We start from the raw sequence: 16,360 nt of genomic DNA on the forward strand, positions 1-16,360 counted from the left end.
TTGGTATTTTGTTTCATCTATAAAATGTCCCAAACAATCCCAAACCTGTATTTCATTATAAATGTATTAAATATACAATTTTACAAATTATAGCAGCAAATACATTTGAAAAGTGGAATTTTTGCTTTTTCATGAAATTTTCTGTTGATCACCTGATTGGTAAATCAGCGAATTGAGCCCTTTATGTCTATATAGAGAGAGCGGGTCCTTGTCCACCATGTCTGCCATGTTGAACCACCATTTTTCTACGGTAGCCCAGAACAGACAAACCAAACACAGGCTCTAGATATGGCCATATAACCAGAGGTTGCAATCTAAAACTTCACTACTAGGTGCCACTAAATCCTACACACCTTTTGAGAATTATGCTTATTCGCTTGCCAAGATTTAATGTCAGATGAGGGTAATCGCTACTACTCATATCTGTATGGTAAATATAAAGCGACCACAAATAGCCGGTTAGTTTTAGTTAGCACAAAGCCTGGAAAGGTCTTTGTTGTACAGTTCAGTTTTTGCGCACATCAATCAAACAAGATGTAATGAGTTAATTAGTTTGAATTAATTAATTTCATTGGTTTCAAGTTGAATTTATTTACATTTTTAGATAGAGCACGGCTGTTAACACGTATTTCCAGTCTGTATTCTGTATAGCCTCTTATTTGGTCTATTTACATGAGAGCTGTATTTTCTCATGTAATACAGCAAGAAAGCAAATAAGCGTATTTGACAAAATCAAGTCCATGTTCTCTAGAGCATACAGCTCACTTTTCTTTTTTCTTTTTTCAGCTTTATTTTATTATGTTAGCCTCATTCACACAAATAATCTTTTTTCTTTCTTTGCCCTCACATCTTCACTGCTGAAACGGCTTCAAAAGGTGCCATAAATAAAGGATCACAGCCTTCTTATTATGTGATGTTGTTGTTCTCCGGGTGTTCAATGCCTTTTTTCCTGTGTTGTTTAATGTTGCTATCATGGCTTTTTTTTCGAGATGCCAGATAGCAACATTTTGAGCAACACATCTTCCCTAGCCAGGTGGAGAAAGTCTGCTCTCAGCATTACAACCACCTTTCATCCCCTACAACATCCACACTGCTCACTAGTGGGATGACCTCATAGGCATAAAATCCCTCCCCTGTAAGCCATAGAGTCGAACACACACACACACAAACAGTAACGTATGTGTATCGCCAAACTGAAAAATCGTTTTCGACAGTATTACTCTGTCTCTCACACTAACACGGGCCAAAAAGGGAGGCCTCGCTGACGTGTCATAAAAAGCCCAGGCATCGTCCGAAATGATAGATGTTAAAAGCAATAAGACTTTGGTTACAGTGGAGAAGTGGGGATATAGATTAGGTCAGAGTTTCCATTAAAGTAAACTACAATCAAGTAGAGAGTAGATTTCCCCTTAACAAAACCCCAAAAGATTTATTACTCACAGTAAAGACTCAAAAACAGCACTAGATGTTCAGGCTCAGCCCAGAGGAAGAGAAGACTGTATGTGTGTGTCCATGTGTGTGTTTGTGAGTTTTATTTATTTTTTGTCTGTGTGTGTTTTTAACCTTGAACGAGTGTCTAGAAGAGCTGTCCGGGACGCCGCTCTAATAAAAGCAGTATGGAAATTCAGAGGTAATCTGCTAATCACAGGAAAGCTAATGCAGTTTTGGCTGGAGAGCAGCTATTATTTAGGTGCTGACAGGAGCCGTGGCTGATATTGAAGGGGAATAGTTTAGATCCACATCACACTGAATCACACGCCGGGTCACCTTGTTCATGTCAAGTGGCAGAGGATTAGTTTCTCTTGGTGGTGGTGACGTGCCCTCCCTCTGCGAGGAGGTGACTGAATGAATTCAGACTTTTTCTCAGCTTTAGGTGAACGTTTGACTCGAGTGCATGTTTGATTTTCGACACTAAAAAGGGGTTGAATTGATTTGAATTAAATTTGAACAAACGTTAGGTTACGAGGCGAGGATCAATAATTCCTAAACTGTCACATGGAAAAGCTTTTTTCTTTTTTCCTTCTTCTTCTTTTCTGGATTGCTTGATTTAACATGAATGAAGCAGTGCAGTCAGGTCCATTTCTGCCTAAACAGATGAGTTCAATTTCAGCGGAGTTCAATCTAAAACAGAATTACGTGCTGTTTCTCGTTTCGGGTTGGTGACATTATTAGAGGGGAGCGGGGAGTATTGAGGTCACACATTTGGCTTGGAGAAAAGATTTTTTTGTTCTCACTTTGCCAACTTGTAGCCACAATACATCTCAAGCTAACACAAGTCAAGTTGAATTTATTTATACAGACCATAATTGCGAGTTTGTCTCAGAGGGGTTTTTACAATCTGCACAATGTGTTACATTCTTACTCTTCGAATATAGACCCCTCGGGGAAGAAATGGGATGGTACGAGACGTGCGGTTCGACCTATGTGATACCACTAGAATTAAAAGAAACACTAATAAAGTACAGAATTAAGAACTGCAAATATCATTTTAATCTGTATCACGATATCTGTGTCAATGCTCCTGGTGACCATGTGACGTCTGTAGTTCCCCCTTCGTGTGAAGTGTCATGTCAGACATGGATTTCATGGAATCTCATGAGGGAATGCGATCTTGTGATTGTCATGAGTTTGCATGAGCTCAAACGGACTAGTGGCCTTGTTGCATGAATGAACGGAAGGGATGGTCAACAAAAGAAAAGGCGGATAAATGAGTGAAATATTGAACATGGAACAAACAAACAAAGTGTCGTCACGCTTGATTTTTGTTAATGTGTGTGTGTCTGCAGGTGCTCAACGAGGCAGTAGGAGCCATGATGTACCACACCATCACCCTGACCAGAGAGGATCTGGAAAAGTTCAAAGCTCTACGCATCATCATCCGCATCGGCAGCGGCTATGACAACATCGACATCAAGGCTGCTGGAGAGCTGGGTATGAACTCCCCAAACAGTCATGAAACATAACCAGTGTGGAATCATATCCAGTGTTTTATGGTGGAGTTAGAGTTGTGTCTTCTATGTTTTTCTTACTTTACCCATGCTGTATTGATTTTTTTTTTTTTCATGGGGAGTAGTTTGGATTCTTCTCTGTTTATTTCCTTGTTTGTTTCTTCATTAATCACATGTGATACCTCAGGGGCGCCAGTAATCAGATTTGGTTGAATCTTGCTGGGATGATTCAGCACGCAACTGCATTCACGTTGCATGCGGAAAACTGTAGTGATGGGCCAAAGAGTGGCGTTGTATTTAAAGGTTAAAAAAAACAAAATCGCACAGTTAGATAGTATTTTTGCCTGACTGCTTCATTTTAATTTTTTTCTGTACAGAAGGGTATTAAAGACTGAATGATAGTCAGATAAATGCTGGATATCCCGCTGTGAGCCCGAATGTTTAAAGAGACATAAAGGGAAAAAAAGACACACAGAGAGAAAGAGGAGAGTTCAGTCTTCTCTCTGAACCACCACCCGGGCTTATATCATCAGGCTGGTGGCTCGAACAGCCCTTACAGTTGACAAAGCTGCCATTTCCCTGCCAATGCGAGATACTGTGTCTAACTGCCACCCACTCACCGAAGGCGCTCTTGCCTCGCAACGCAGGAGTCAAAAGCTATCGTGCCTGGAGAAGGCGGCGCTGATATGACGGCTGCTCTCAGGGAGAAGAAAAGGGGCCATTGATTGAGCAGGCAATGGCTATTTTTTGCTGTCCAGAGACGGCTGTTACTCCGAGATACAGAGTGGGATGAGGACATTAGAGGAGAGGGCAGGCAGAAGTGCTTAAGTGTCGATAATGGAAATCTTTGTTGTTGTTGGAGGATAGGCAAGGTAATACCACAAGGTCAGGGGTTTGAACTCCCTGAAGGCAACAAAATTATTGGACTGAAGGAGATGTTGACAGAAAGTGTCTAAAACCTGCGTTATTGTGTTTAGACAGAATAGAGCTCTGCACTAAGTCTGTATATCTTCTCTTTGACTTTTAGCGGGATCTTTTCCTAATAAGTGATTCTAGACACTTGATTCCAACTAAAGTTTTTGTTTTATATGTGTTGCCTTTAGGTGTAGCTCAGTGGAACGTCAATTAGATGATTTTACATGATATTTTGGTAGCAGAGCTGGACAATAAGCCACATTTATCAGCCTCTTACAGGCCCAAATTAAGTCATATCTTAATTCTCGAGAAGATATGTATTCACAGAAGTAACAACCAATCATCAGCCAGTATCTTGGTAATTGGTTATAGTGTAATTAAACAAGACAACTTGTATTCGGGCATATTTCTTAGCCATGAGCTAGATTCATTAACCGTTCTACTATGCGTGTGTGTGTTTTTTTTCTCTAGGCATCGCTGTGTGTAACATTCCCTCGGCAGCTGTGGAGGAGACGGCAGACTCCACCCTGTGCCACATCCTCAACCTTTACCGGCGAAACACCTGGCTCTACCAGGCTCTCCGGGAGGGCACGCGGGTCCAGAGCGTGGAGCAGATCCGCGAGGTGGCGTCCGGCGCTGCCCGTATCCGTGGCGAGACCCTGGGCCTGATTGGCTTCGGTTAGCTTTCTGACTTTTTTGTCTGTTCGGTTTTACCTCCTGTCCTTGCCCTCCCTTCTGTGTTTTCATATCCTCTCACCGCTCGGTGTGCCTTCTGTTTTCCTGCCCTGATAAGGTTATTTTTTTCTCCCTCTGCCCGTCCCACAGATTATCTCAAGGTTGTCTGTTTCGCCTCCCTCCGGGCTGGCTTCCTTTTCTCCGCCACACTGTTCTCTCATCCCACCGCTCACCATTATATCTCCATTATCCTCTCTTATTCTGTTTTCGACTCGTCTTCTCTGTCACCGTTGTCCCTTGACACCTTGTTGTGCCATCAGGCCCCTCATGGTAGACTTGATTCTGCCTGTGCGTGTGTGTGTGTGTGTGTGTGTTCTCCTCCCTGCACCTGTTTTTAATGCTGATTGTGTGTGTGTGTGTGTTTGTGCGTCATTATGCCCTGTCTTAACATCAGTGGGCTGACAGACGCTCTGTCTTCTCACAAGGCTTTCCAGAGTGCCACCTTATCTCTGTGTCCACATACACTCCCCAACACAAACACACAACCTCCGCCCCTACAGGTCCCAGACAGCCTCCTAGAGTTAATGTGCCCAAACAGCAGCTCCCCCCGTCTCTCTCTCTCTCTCTCTCCTGTTTTCAACCAATCCTCCCACCTCCTCTCTGTGTCTTTCTGGCTCAAGCCGTCTCCAAAACAATGTCCATTGTCAGCGGGAGGCTGGGGAAAGCGAAGGCCTCCTGGTGTTTGTTTGTAAGACTCTGCACATACAGATAGAGCCAGCTGCACAACTCCGCAGGCTGCAAACACACAGGGTGAAGAAAACCCCTGGCTCAGTGGTGACAATAGGCTCAGGAGCACTTTAAGTACAGGCCATGCCAACCTTTTACACTCTGAAAATCAGTGTTGCTTAAGAATTCATGCATTTGCAATAATACTGGCTTCACTCCCCGGATTAGTGTTACGCCCACCACACATGGGACTATCAATTAGATTATCTCTTAACTTCCCTGCACATTTCTGCGTAAACAATCACAGAATAATAATTTGAAGTTATGATTTTTTTTTTAATTACTTTTATCTGGGGAAAGGACACATTTTACAGCATCTTTTGAAGTCAGTTTAAAGGAGGATTCAGGGATAAATTATGATCCGTTAGGGGAGTTTTCGCCCAATTCAAATCCAACCTGAAATTGTGTTTTGTTCTTTGTCGTAGACGTTATGAATATAAATGATTAATTATTAAAGAAAAGGGCCGATTAAGGTGATCTATATGAATAAAAGCCACACAGTTTGCTGCAACAAGCTGGTGAGAATGGAAAAAGAATAATTAAATATAATAAAATAATAATAGAGAATAATAAAAGAAAACAAACAAAGAAGGCATTAATGAAAGAACATAAATAGTCATACAAATATAAGTATGGTAAATACACAAGCACAGAGTGTGCATTTGGTAGTTACAACGTTTATTATTTTTCAGTTACTATCTCGACTCACTCATTGTTTTTTAGGTTAGGTTTGGTCTCTTTTGAAGCTTTTAACATCAGTATGATGATCCGACATGATATTTTTGCGTTTGTCATAGCATTATTCTAAAATATCTCTACAAGATAGAAGCTCTACAGTTTTAACTGTTTCATAAAAGCACCATTCTTTCCCTAATGTTGGCCTTGAACAGTTAATACCATCACGTTTGGTAGAGTTGATTTCACAAATCTTTAAGGACTCCAGCGAAAACAAGATGATTCATCTTAAGGGACTATCCTTCAAATTAAATAGATCTTCCTGTCTCACATTTTTCGTGCCGCCGTCGTCCTTCGACTGTGGATAAATGAGCAGCACTAAGAAAAGGGTTCAAAGATCGAAACGTTCCGATCAGCCACATTAAAGAGAAAAATCAAATAGTTTGTCGTGCAGCTACAGAACAGAATTTTGGAATATTTTCAGACACAGAAAACATCAACTGTAAACTTAATTGCAAATCTCTCATAATCAAAGAGACACCTTTTCTCTCTAAACCCACCACTTGGCACCAATTTTCCAACAGTCACACAGGCAGAAAATCATTGTAGAGGATGCAGAGATGCCAATTTCAACATCCCCAGAATCAGTAAATCTGATTGTGCTGCAGCCTGGTTCAAACTGCTGCTCCTTGTCTGTGTTGCTCTTTCAACCTGCGCTTATAACCAGCAGCTGAATGCAACAAGTTCATACCCATGCTCAGTGCGTTGTCAAAATGTTTTCAGGCAAATATAGGGAATAATGTGAAGCCGGAGTACACAGCTTTTTCTTTTTGTACTCCAATCAAAGCAGCTGTAATCCATCAGCATCATGAAAAGAATAGCCTGAGTGATTGCTCAAGTATTACAAGGCTGTTGTCACAGAGTGTTATGCGTCTCTTATTGGCTGAGATTGAAAGAGATTACAAAAAGGAAAGAGAGAGAGAGAATGATTCTCCTCGACTGTGGAGCCCAAGAGCAGGACATAGTGCTCTATCACAAAGAGAGGATCTTGAAGAGTGTAAAGGACCCTATCGATCCTTTCCACGAGCAACAACATCCAACTCCCCATCACTCTCTCTCTCTCTCTCTCAGCTGCATCGACTCTCAGCCTACACAGCGAACCCCTGTGAGAGACGGAGGCTGCACATTCACTTACTGATTCACCGTCTCGCGGCGTCAACCAGAAACCGTGCGAGATGATTCCTCCGTCACGACTCCGTCCTTCATCCCTCGTTAATCATCGGACAAATCTCACCAGATCACCTCACCAAAAAGACCTTTACGCTTCCTTTAATATGATGTAATCGGTGTTGTGCGGGATGTCGGAGCAGAGCGATCACTCGAGTGCAAAGTGAAAGGATAGAAAGGACAGAACCAACTTAAAAACTTGATAGGTTCATTGCTCGGATTTTATGTTCACATCCTCCAGATGAGATCACCAATAAAGATTCACGTTGTTTAGGATGTTAAACTGTCTCTGTTCTGGCGTCTTATTTATATCTCGTGTTCAACAGGAATGTTTACCGACATGAATAATGTCAGCGTAATATAATAATATAAATGCCTCTCGGGTCTTGTGTTTGCCTGTGCACGTGAATAAATCTACCTCTCTGTGTTTCCCCAGGTCGTTCAGGCCAGGCGGTGGCAGTTCGGGCCAAGGTTTTCGGCTTCAACGTCATCTTCTATGACCCCTACCTGCAGGACGGCCTGGAGCGCTCGCTGGGCGTCCAGCGCGTCTACACCCTGCAGGACCTGCTCTACCAGAGCGACTGCGTCTCCCTGCACTGCAACCTGAACGAACACAACCACCACCTCATCAACGACTTCACCATCAAACAGGTACATTAGTAAAACGCGCGCACATGCAGAACATGTCACCTAGACAGAGCTGAACATCCCATTGAACAGCTGTGACCTGACCCGGGCTTTTAATGCAGTGCTATCTAGCAGGTAGACAAGCAGAGCTGCTGGTGTATTATTACTCTGTCAGCCTGGAGGCTGTCCTAAAGAGCATTATAGTCGGTAGAAAAAGAGAGAGGGGGAGAGAGGAAGAGAGGAAACGGCAGCAGCAGCCTTCCTTTCCTGCCTGCACATTCCCTGCTCTTTATCTTAAGCTCCACCAAAGCTGGACACAAATTCATTCCTTTGCTCTGTCAAATGCAATTAGCGGCAGCCCACGGCTACAGCAAATATATCGACTAGGCTGCGCAGCAGGAGGCTGGAGAGCACAGCGAGGCCAAAGTGCTGTGTGTTTTTTTTCTCTGAGTCAATAACTGCACTCCGAGGCGCCGCCTGGGGTGACACCTGCAGGGGAGCCAGGGAACTGCACAGGCCCGAAGAAGAAGAAGCATCTCCCCTTTCTGTCAATATCTCTCCCCACGTCGCCACTCTGCGTTTTTCTGTCTTTGTCTCGCGCCTCTCGTCTTGCGACCTCCTTTACAGTTATAGCGTGCGAGGAGAAGAAGTGGGTGTAGGGTAATAGCCTAACCTAGTTAACTCTGTGTCTTTTCCAAAGCTTAGGATTCTCAGCTGCCTCTTAAGTGCTGCAATGAAAGAACACTTTTCTCTCTTTCCTCACCAAAAATCTTGGCAGCCGCTCTCAGCTTCTAAAGTGGAAACGTGTGTGTGTGTGTGTGTGTGTGTGTGTGTGTGTGTGTGTGCGCGTGCGCGTGCGCGTGCGCGTGCGCATGTTTGTGTCTTTCTCTGTGTGTCAAAACCACCAAGGCCTAATAAAAGACTGCCTGCCAGCGTAAAGGCTTTTCATGCCCCTGGATTTCATCTTTTGTCAAGATTAAGGGATTACTTTCTTCTGAGCATATTCATTTGATTTTTTTTTTCTTCCTCCCTCTTACACTTTTTGTTGTCCCCCCCCCCCTTTATTTTTATTTTTTTTTTACCACAAGCAGCAAGGGGTGGTGGAGCTGCCTTCATCTTTCAGCTCATCCCTCATCCCTCATTTCATCTCTTGGTTTTGGATAAAGACTGTTCTCTATCCCACATCTGACAGTATTTTTTTTCCCCAGGTGCCGTCTGTCTCCTAGATCTTTCAGGTGTCAGGCACGACAAAAGGTGTCACCGATTTTCTGTCTTGTGTAATATGCTTTAAGACTCTCAAAATGCAGACATCCGATCCAGATGGATGTTTCGTTTTAGATCAAACAGATTCATTTGACACATGAAAACACACTCGCATCCGCTCATTTTGTGTGTAAAGACGCGGCTCTATCTCTGCTGCTCCGTGTTGATTTTTGTTTGTGTTTGTGTGTCATGTGCGCCGCAGATGCGTCAGGGTGCGTTCCTGGTCAACACCGCACGGGGAGGCCTGGTGGATGAGAAGGCTCTGGCCCAGGCGTTGAAGGAGGGAAGGATACGTGGAGCCGCTCTGGACGTTCACGAGGCGGAGCCCTTCACGTAAGAAAGCCAGACGGATGAATGCTTCAATTTCGAGAGATTGATACAGGCAATGAAATAAACGGGTGTCCAAGAAGGGGAAAGAAAGCAACAAGATTACACACAGACCTTAAACAGCTGAAGAGAGAGACAGGCAGACAGGCGGAAACGATGGCAGACGTGACGAGTTAAAGACATCTCATACTCTTCTGAAAAGGCTCCTTCAGGGCCCTGCAGGTAATGGTTCAGGAGACGGAGAGCTCGCTTTATTCCCGTCAGAGGAAACTAAATACAGTTAAAGGTGCAGGTTGAGTGCGGAGAGGCGCAGCAAAGAGTATCCTCTTGTTCTTTAGGCGTCCAAGCCCAATGACTCCCTTTATATCAAGACAAGTTTTTCAAATGTTTCAGTAGTTTTTAGTTGATTTTTTTTGGATTCAAAATGCTACTTCATACAGTTTATCATTGAACTTTTTCCTCTTTTCCTGCTGTCCCATCACATCACAGCTTTGAGTCTCTATTTCTATTTCCCTGCACTCACCAGAGGGCAAACAGCTCGACACGCCTCCCAGTTTTCCACCTTCCTAAGAACCATGTTCCCCATCTCAAGGGGTAACTGGTGTTGATGTGTTGTTCACGCATCAGGGGCAGTTAGAGAAGTTTGGAGGCGGCTTGTTTTGGTATTTGCGAAAGGCTGAAACCTGGCCCGACGATGCTGGGGCTCATGCTTCACTGACCCAATATGTCAACAGGGGAGTGTTTTTCAAAACTCTGGCTCTCCATCCCACGCGACACAACACTGATTCAGAGCGCTGCTTAGGCGTGTACACACCGTACACACAACCGGGGCGAGGTGTTACAAGGAGAGAGAGAGGGACTTGAAGCGAATCTGTTTTTCGGTACTGCATGAGAGGGTAGAGATGAGAAAAGGGAAGTTTTGGAAAAGGACAGGGGAAAAAAAAGATGGTGGCATGTGTGAATAAGAGGATCTGGCATTTTCTCCCATTGGCCATGTACCCAGACGTTTGTCATGCAAATTATCTACAAACATTTGACATTTAAGAAAAAAAACTGAACTCATTTTGAACTGATTCCTAGTTGCAATGTCAGACGTCGAGTTGATGCACATGAATGGGCTTTCTGATTGCACCGATAATAAATAACATCTGCCATATTCAAAGCAAAAACAAAAACAAAAATGCCCATGGCAATACTTTAATGCACCAAATTGGACTAGCCATGTTAAAAATACAAGTAGTGATGGCACACCGTTGACAGATAATAATTTCAGAATATCGAGTGTTTTTTTTGTTTACTTATCATCGCATTTCATAAGAAATTTGCCATCATGTGAGTGTGGAAAGTTAAAAGATCCCCTCCAGACTTGTTATATGACATAAAAATACTATAGTAATAGTATAATAATATGAAACTTATCTCAAATGATCTCAATGACTACTCCTTCTCCCTCATTAAAAATCCAAAAAGTACATATATGCAAATATTGTTTATTTCAAATATTTAAATGCATCAAATAGTAACATTTATGTATTAAACTGTACATGGTCCCATTTAAATAAAATAATGAAATAATTGTAATTTGCGTACTGGACCATGATTGGCTTCCAAACTAGTTTTGAAGTCACCAAATCTTGCTCATGTTTACACTTTAAACTCAGATTGAAGGTGAGCTCTGAGTCAAATTTATTCATAATTCTGCACAGTATGTCAAACATGCAGATCAAGTAACAACAAGCAAGACTCTTAAAACCTTTGGTCCACTCGCCTTTACTCATTTGTCTTGTGTGTGTGTGTGTGTGTGTGTGTGTGTTGTAGTTTTGCTCAGGGCCCACTGAAAGACGCTCCGAACCTGATCTGCACACCACACACAGCCTGGTACAGTGAGCAGGCCTCTCTGGAGATGAGGGAGGCAGCCGCCACCGAGATTCGAAGAGCCATCACCGGTACGCACATAAACATGTTTTCAAATCATTCTGACATCTTGACAAACGTTAAATCATTCTCCTAACCTTTCACTGATTCACAGTCGCACTCACTGATCCCCCTCCCCCCTCTTCTCCCCTCAGCCCTCACCCTCAGCGCGCTGTGTGACCTGTTGCACGTCTTTCTTTCCCCCCCCCCAGATGTCACATTTCCACTTCAATAGGCCCTGGGCAGCCTTTATTAAATCTGGACCTCTTAATAGATGTCATCATTAGCTCCCCGATGCAGAACAGAGCAGAGCACAGCAGAGCCCAGGGGCTGGCCCACCACGAAACATCCAGATTGTTAAATGATCTTAATTTGCATTCGTGTATCCAGGCCTCTGATACGTTTGTCAGTCTGAACTCATCTACGCTTGAGCGTCGTCCGATCGCTCATCCCCTCTAAATAAGTCATGGCCTTTTCTTAGAGTCCGATTTATGCCGGTGCTTCACTGCTTTTTAACTCTGTGTGTGTGTGTGTGTGTGTGTGTGTGTGTGTGTCTCACATGACAGGCCGTATCCCGGACAGCCTAAGAAACTGCGTCAACAAGGAGTTCTTCGTCACCACGGCACCGTGGGCAGTAATGGATCAACCAGGCGTTCACCCTGAGCTCAACGGCGCCGCCTACAGGTAGGGACTGCATGCACATTTCAGAAAAATAAAATATCTAAAAGCTGCCCTTCTTTTATTTTTTTTAATGTTTAGGATTGTCTTCTATAATGTCAAATGTAAAAATAAGATGTATTATTTAACCCTGTTGTTCACCTATTTTATTTTATTGTTATTACTTCCATAATTACTTCTTCCTATGTTAATGTTAATTCATTTTCCCACCTTTTATCGACTGTTTTCAATGAAGTCACCCCTCTGCTTTAGTTCCTAGTACCCCGTCCCCCTCACTAACTCTCCTCTGTAGTAGTAGAAAGGTAACTCTCTGCCCTCCATGTCCCCCTGTGGGCTCTTCCTGATCTGAGTATGTCCACCTCCATGTGCTTCTTTCACGCAGCCAAGTGAACCAAACTCTTCCAGCCGTAACAACCGGTGTCCCCAAAGACAAAATTATTGCCTAGATCAGGAGCAGGTAAATACGATCATCCGGGCCAACAGATCTCTTGTCTGGAGGTCCCGGATAAGACCCTCTCACTTGAGCTCACTTGATGTGTATCCCACCTCTGTAACACCCCACCCCCCACCCCAGTACTCACCTGTTTGACTGAACACAGAGTAGAGATGGATGGCAGCGAATGTGTCCCAGTAAGCATGATGTGTACAGCCATTCAGATGCAGTTTCATGGATGGAGTCATGCTTTGTGGTTTCCTTCTTACGGGTTTTTTTTGGGGTGAAGTTCTGTTGGAGTAAATATCTCTTTGTCCTTTCCCCCCTCCTCTCTGGTTGAATGGTGTTAATGTACGGAGGCCCAAAGGTGCCGTGGTGGGAACTACTTTTACGTTACCTCTCGATATTGTTTGCATTCCTTCTGATCCGTAAGAAGAGTTGTTTAATACACTGCCACGTCAGCCTTTCTTTATGGATCAGAGGGAAGAGAACATATTGCGTATTGTTTCCCACGGTGACCCTTCAGGGACTCCGTATCTTTATCTTTCCTTCCACTTTTTTTTTTCTTTCTGCCAGAATATTTTAACATAATGGCTCTTTTCCACCAAATAGTCCCAGTAGCTAGATCAGTCTCCTTTTGTGCATTCCTGTTGTGGTCCTGTTCCACCCCATCTAAACAACCATAAAGATTAAGCAAATTATACCCATAAAGGATTGGAAATGCTTAAAACACAACTTTTTTTTGTTTAGTGCTCAGTCGTTTATCAATCAGAACAGCCAAACTTTTAATGGTTTCAGCTTCTTCATTCTGAGGATTTGCTGCTTTTCTCTGTTTTATATCATTGTCGACTTTTTTAATTCTGAACTGTTGCTGGTCGGACTAAACAAGACAGTTTGAAGTTGGGCACAAAGCTCGTCTGTTTTGTGACCAAACGGTTAACCGTAAAACAAAAGAAATCAGTATAACACTTTTTTTTGACATGGTAAGGTTACAAAGTAAGACTTTTGTCATTTTAATTAAGTACAACCCATATTGAAGTTATCATAGCAACAAATAATTTTCATTATTGATTAAGCAGATTATTAATTCTGGATTCATTGTTTTGAAAGTTCACATCTTCAGGAATCTTGTTTTGTCCGACCAACAGTTCAACAGTTTAATCTTTAATCCTTGAGGGTTTGTTTTTTTCCATTTTTGCTTTAAGAAATATTCCAATAATAATACATAAAACCTCTGCAACAATAGGAAAAGTATTGCTTTAAGATCAGGAACTTTAATGGACTCCTGAAAAAGTTCCTGTGGCAGAAAAGAGCCGGTAGTATTACTAGATGTCAGCTTTATTAGAGAATCCAGTTTCACGGTGTTGGGAGTATGTGCTGGGCAACTTTTGAGTACACTCCACTGTGAGAGTCGGGCTCTCTGTAAACACTAACCTCTGACCTTCCCCCAGATACCCTCCGGGTGTAGTTGGAGTAGCTCCGGGCGGCATTCCAGGGGCGTTAGAGGGCATGGTGCCAGGCGGGGTGCCCATCGCTCACACCCTGCCCTCTGGTACACACCCCTCCCAGGCCCCGTCACCCAACCAGCCCTCCAAACACGGCGAGACCAGAGAGCACCTCACCGAGCAATAGCAGCAGAAGGGATACAAACAGCGACATCTCATCCGACCCGTCGACACTTCAGAACCAACCGATCACAAAACAACCGACCAACTGGGACCAAGAGACAGTGAAACAACACAACAAGCAGCTGCCTGTTAAATCAGTCAGCAACTGGGAACAAAAGAAGTGTTCCGGGGGAATTTGTACTTTTAACGTTTTAGTTTTTACTCTCTGTCTCTTTGGGCTCAGTACCGACTTTACTCTTTGATGATGATGATGATGATGTTTTTTTTTTTCTTCTTCTTCTTCTTCGGGACATGCCTATGATTGTGGACACACACAGAGTCCAGTGTTTTTTTTTAGCGCTCCGGGATTACCCGATGAGACTCTGTCCCACTCCCACCCTGATCCCCTCCAACAGCTCAGAGCTCATGGGAAACGTAGGCCCACATCTCAACCACACCTATGGGCGAACAAGAGAAAAAAACTTTGGCATCATGTGCTACTGGACCTTATCTCCCCCCCACCCCCCTTCCCCAACTCCCTCCTGATCCCTCCCCCACCACCTCTCCTCCAACCTTCCTTATGTAACTAATGTGTGTTCTTTAGGCCCCCCCCTCATTATGCCTCAGAAGAGAATTATTAATTTTGTTTTTTCTTTCAATCTTTAGTGTGAATGACTAAAAATGGATTATTGACTTATATATATTTATCATTCGTCAAATAAAAGGAAAAAGATTGCTCATCAGTTATAGTAATCTAGAGTGGGTTTTAACCCTTTCCTGGCAATAACACATAAAGCATGATGGCTGTCACAGTTGCAGGATTTCACCACACGAGGGCACTTCTACACAGGGTGAGGGATTTCCCTCTGTACCTGTGTCCATTAAGATCATTAAGTTGCTCCAGTATATTTTGAGTGATTATTTTTGTAAGCTGTCAGCAGAAAACACTAAACACAACACTTTATACACAGACTGTAGCTGAATCGAGGTGACATTGGTTTCAGGCGGAGCTGCAGCTGATGTGTCAGTGCGACTGAGCTGTTGAAGAACGAAACCTTTTTTTTAAAAATAATCCTCGAAATGAAATAACGTCAAGTGGGACTGCATCCGATTCATCTGCTGACAAACGGACATTTCTGATGACAGCCCAACGGACGGGCCGAGCTCATCTTTGTGGCAGCGGCCTGCACAGATCACAACTTCCTCCCACCTCCCTTCGGGTTCTTTGAGCACATTTTTCCCCCCACTGAAGACAGGAAAGGGTTAAAGCAAACTTCATTTCTTAATGACTCAGGAAAACACTTTTTTGCAGATATTGTTTATTCCCCAGAATTTTGTCTTTGAGAAGAAAAAAAAAAAAGATAAGACTAATCTGGTTAGTCCGGATATTTTCTTTTCCTCCCTCATCCTCTCCATTGTGGTATTTTTATATACAAGGCGCATCCCACGTTTTTTGGTGTTAAAGAGTTTTGAAGAGTCCTGTTAGATTTGTATTGCCTAGTTAAATGTTCCTATAACCATAGTCCTATGTGATCCACCCTCTCTCTTCTCTCCTTCTTATATTTTTTCTTTGTTCTATTGAAGGCCAGGTTCTTTGGGGCATCCTGTACTCTGTAAGAGCAATAGCAGAAACTCCTACTTAGTGTCCCAACAATAGCAGAAGAGGCAGCCAGCAGTATGTTTTTGTTTTTAGTGTGAGTATTTGTATTTGTTTCTTGTACAAGGTGAACATTTAGCATTCAGTGCAGTTCAAATAAAAGATACGATTCTGAGAACCAGCCGTCTGTACCGACACTTTTTGTCCAGTTGTGTGTTCCAGTTTGATTCGTTCCTTCACTGTGATCTTACGTCATCTGTGCATCTTCCTTTATCACACGGGGGCGCCAAAGCATAAACAAGTCCTGATGACCATAATTAACTTTGATACAGTTTGCTGTCAGTGAAAAAGTGCAGTACTAGTAACTTAATCCATGTTTAACTTTGAAGCTACTCTCTCTCGAGTTATCTGGATGTTTTTACATCATTCTTTTGTTGCCACAGTGACCATTACATCTTCATTTAAATAGACACAGCATAATTATGTGTTTTGAATCTCAGGGTGCTCCCAAAAGCAAAGTAATGTGATTTTGGCTAAATTCTTCCAAAAACTCCATGTGTCACTCTTCTTTCAAACAGGCTTTGACATCACACTTGAGAGGTATCCATCCGACAGTGATCTGGACTATATTTAGATGGCGTGAGCATTATATTGACTGTGTGTGTGTGTGTGTGTGTGTGTGTGTGTG

The 16,360-nt window shown here is 43.1% G+C and overlaps 1 protein-coding gene across 4 annotated transcripts in view; it reads left to right on the forward strand.

The window, feature by feature from the left end:
- Window positions 1–15,853, forward strand: part of LOC104925227 (C-terminal-binding protein 2) — a 92,776-nt gene extending 76,923 nt beyond the window's left edge. For 3 of the 4 annotated variants that reach the window (XM_010738994.3, XM_010739074.3, XM_019278762.2), the window contains 7 exons: window positions 2,787–2,931; window positions 4,335–4,541; window positions 7,663–7,877; window positions 9,319–9,449; window positions 11,262–11,389; window positions 11,924–12,041; window positions 13,920–15,853. In XM_010738994.3, coding sequence (XP_010737296.1) covers window positions 2,787–2,931; window positions 4,335–4,541; window positions 7,663–7,877; window positions 9,319–9,449; window positions 11,262–11,389; window positions 11,924–12,041; window positions 13,920–14,100 — 1,125 coding nt within the window. In that variant the 3' untranslated portion in view covers window positions 14,101–15,853. Of the gene's footprint in view, window positions 1–2,786; window positions 2,932–4,334; window positions 4,542–7,662; window positions 7,878–9,318; window positions 9,450–11,261; window positions 11,390–11,923; window positions 12,042–12,417; window positions 12,493–13,919 lie in introns of all 4 variants that reach the window. The other variant, XM_019278763.2, reaches the window with a different exon arrangement.
- The last annotated feature ends 507 nt before the right edge of the window (window positions 15,854–16,360 follow it).

Source organism: Larimichthys crocea, chromosome XVI (assembly GCF_000972845.2).
Source record: "Larimichthys crocea isolate SSNF chromosome XVI, L_crocea_2.0, whole genome shotgun sequence".
Lineage (NCBI taxonomy): Eukaryota > Metazoa > Chordata > Actinopteri > Sciaenidae > Larimichthys > Larimichthys crocea.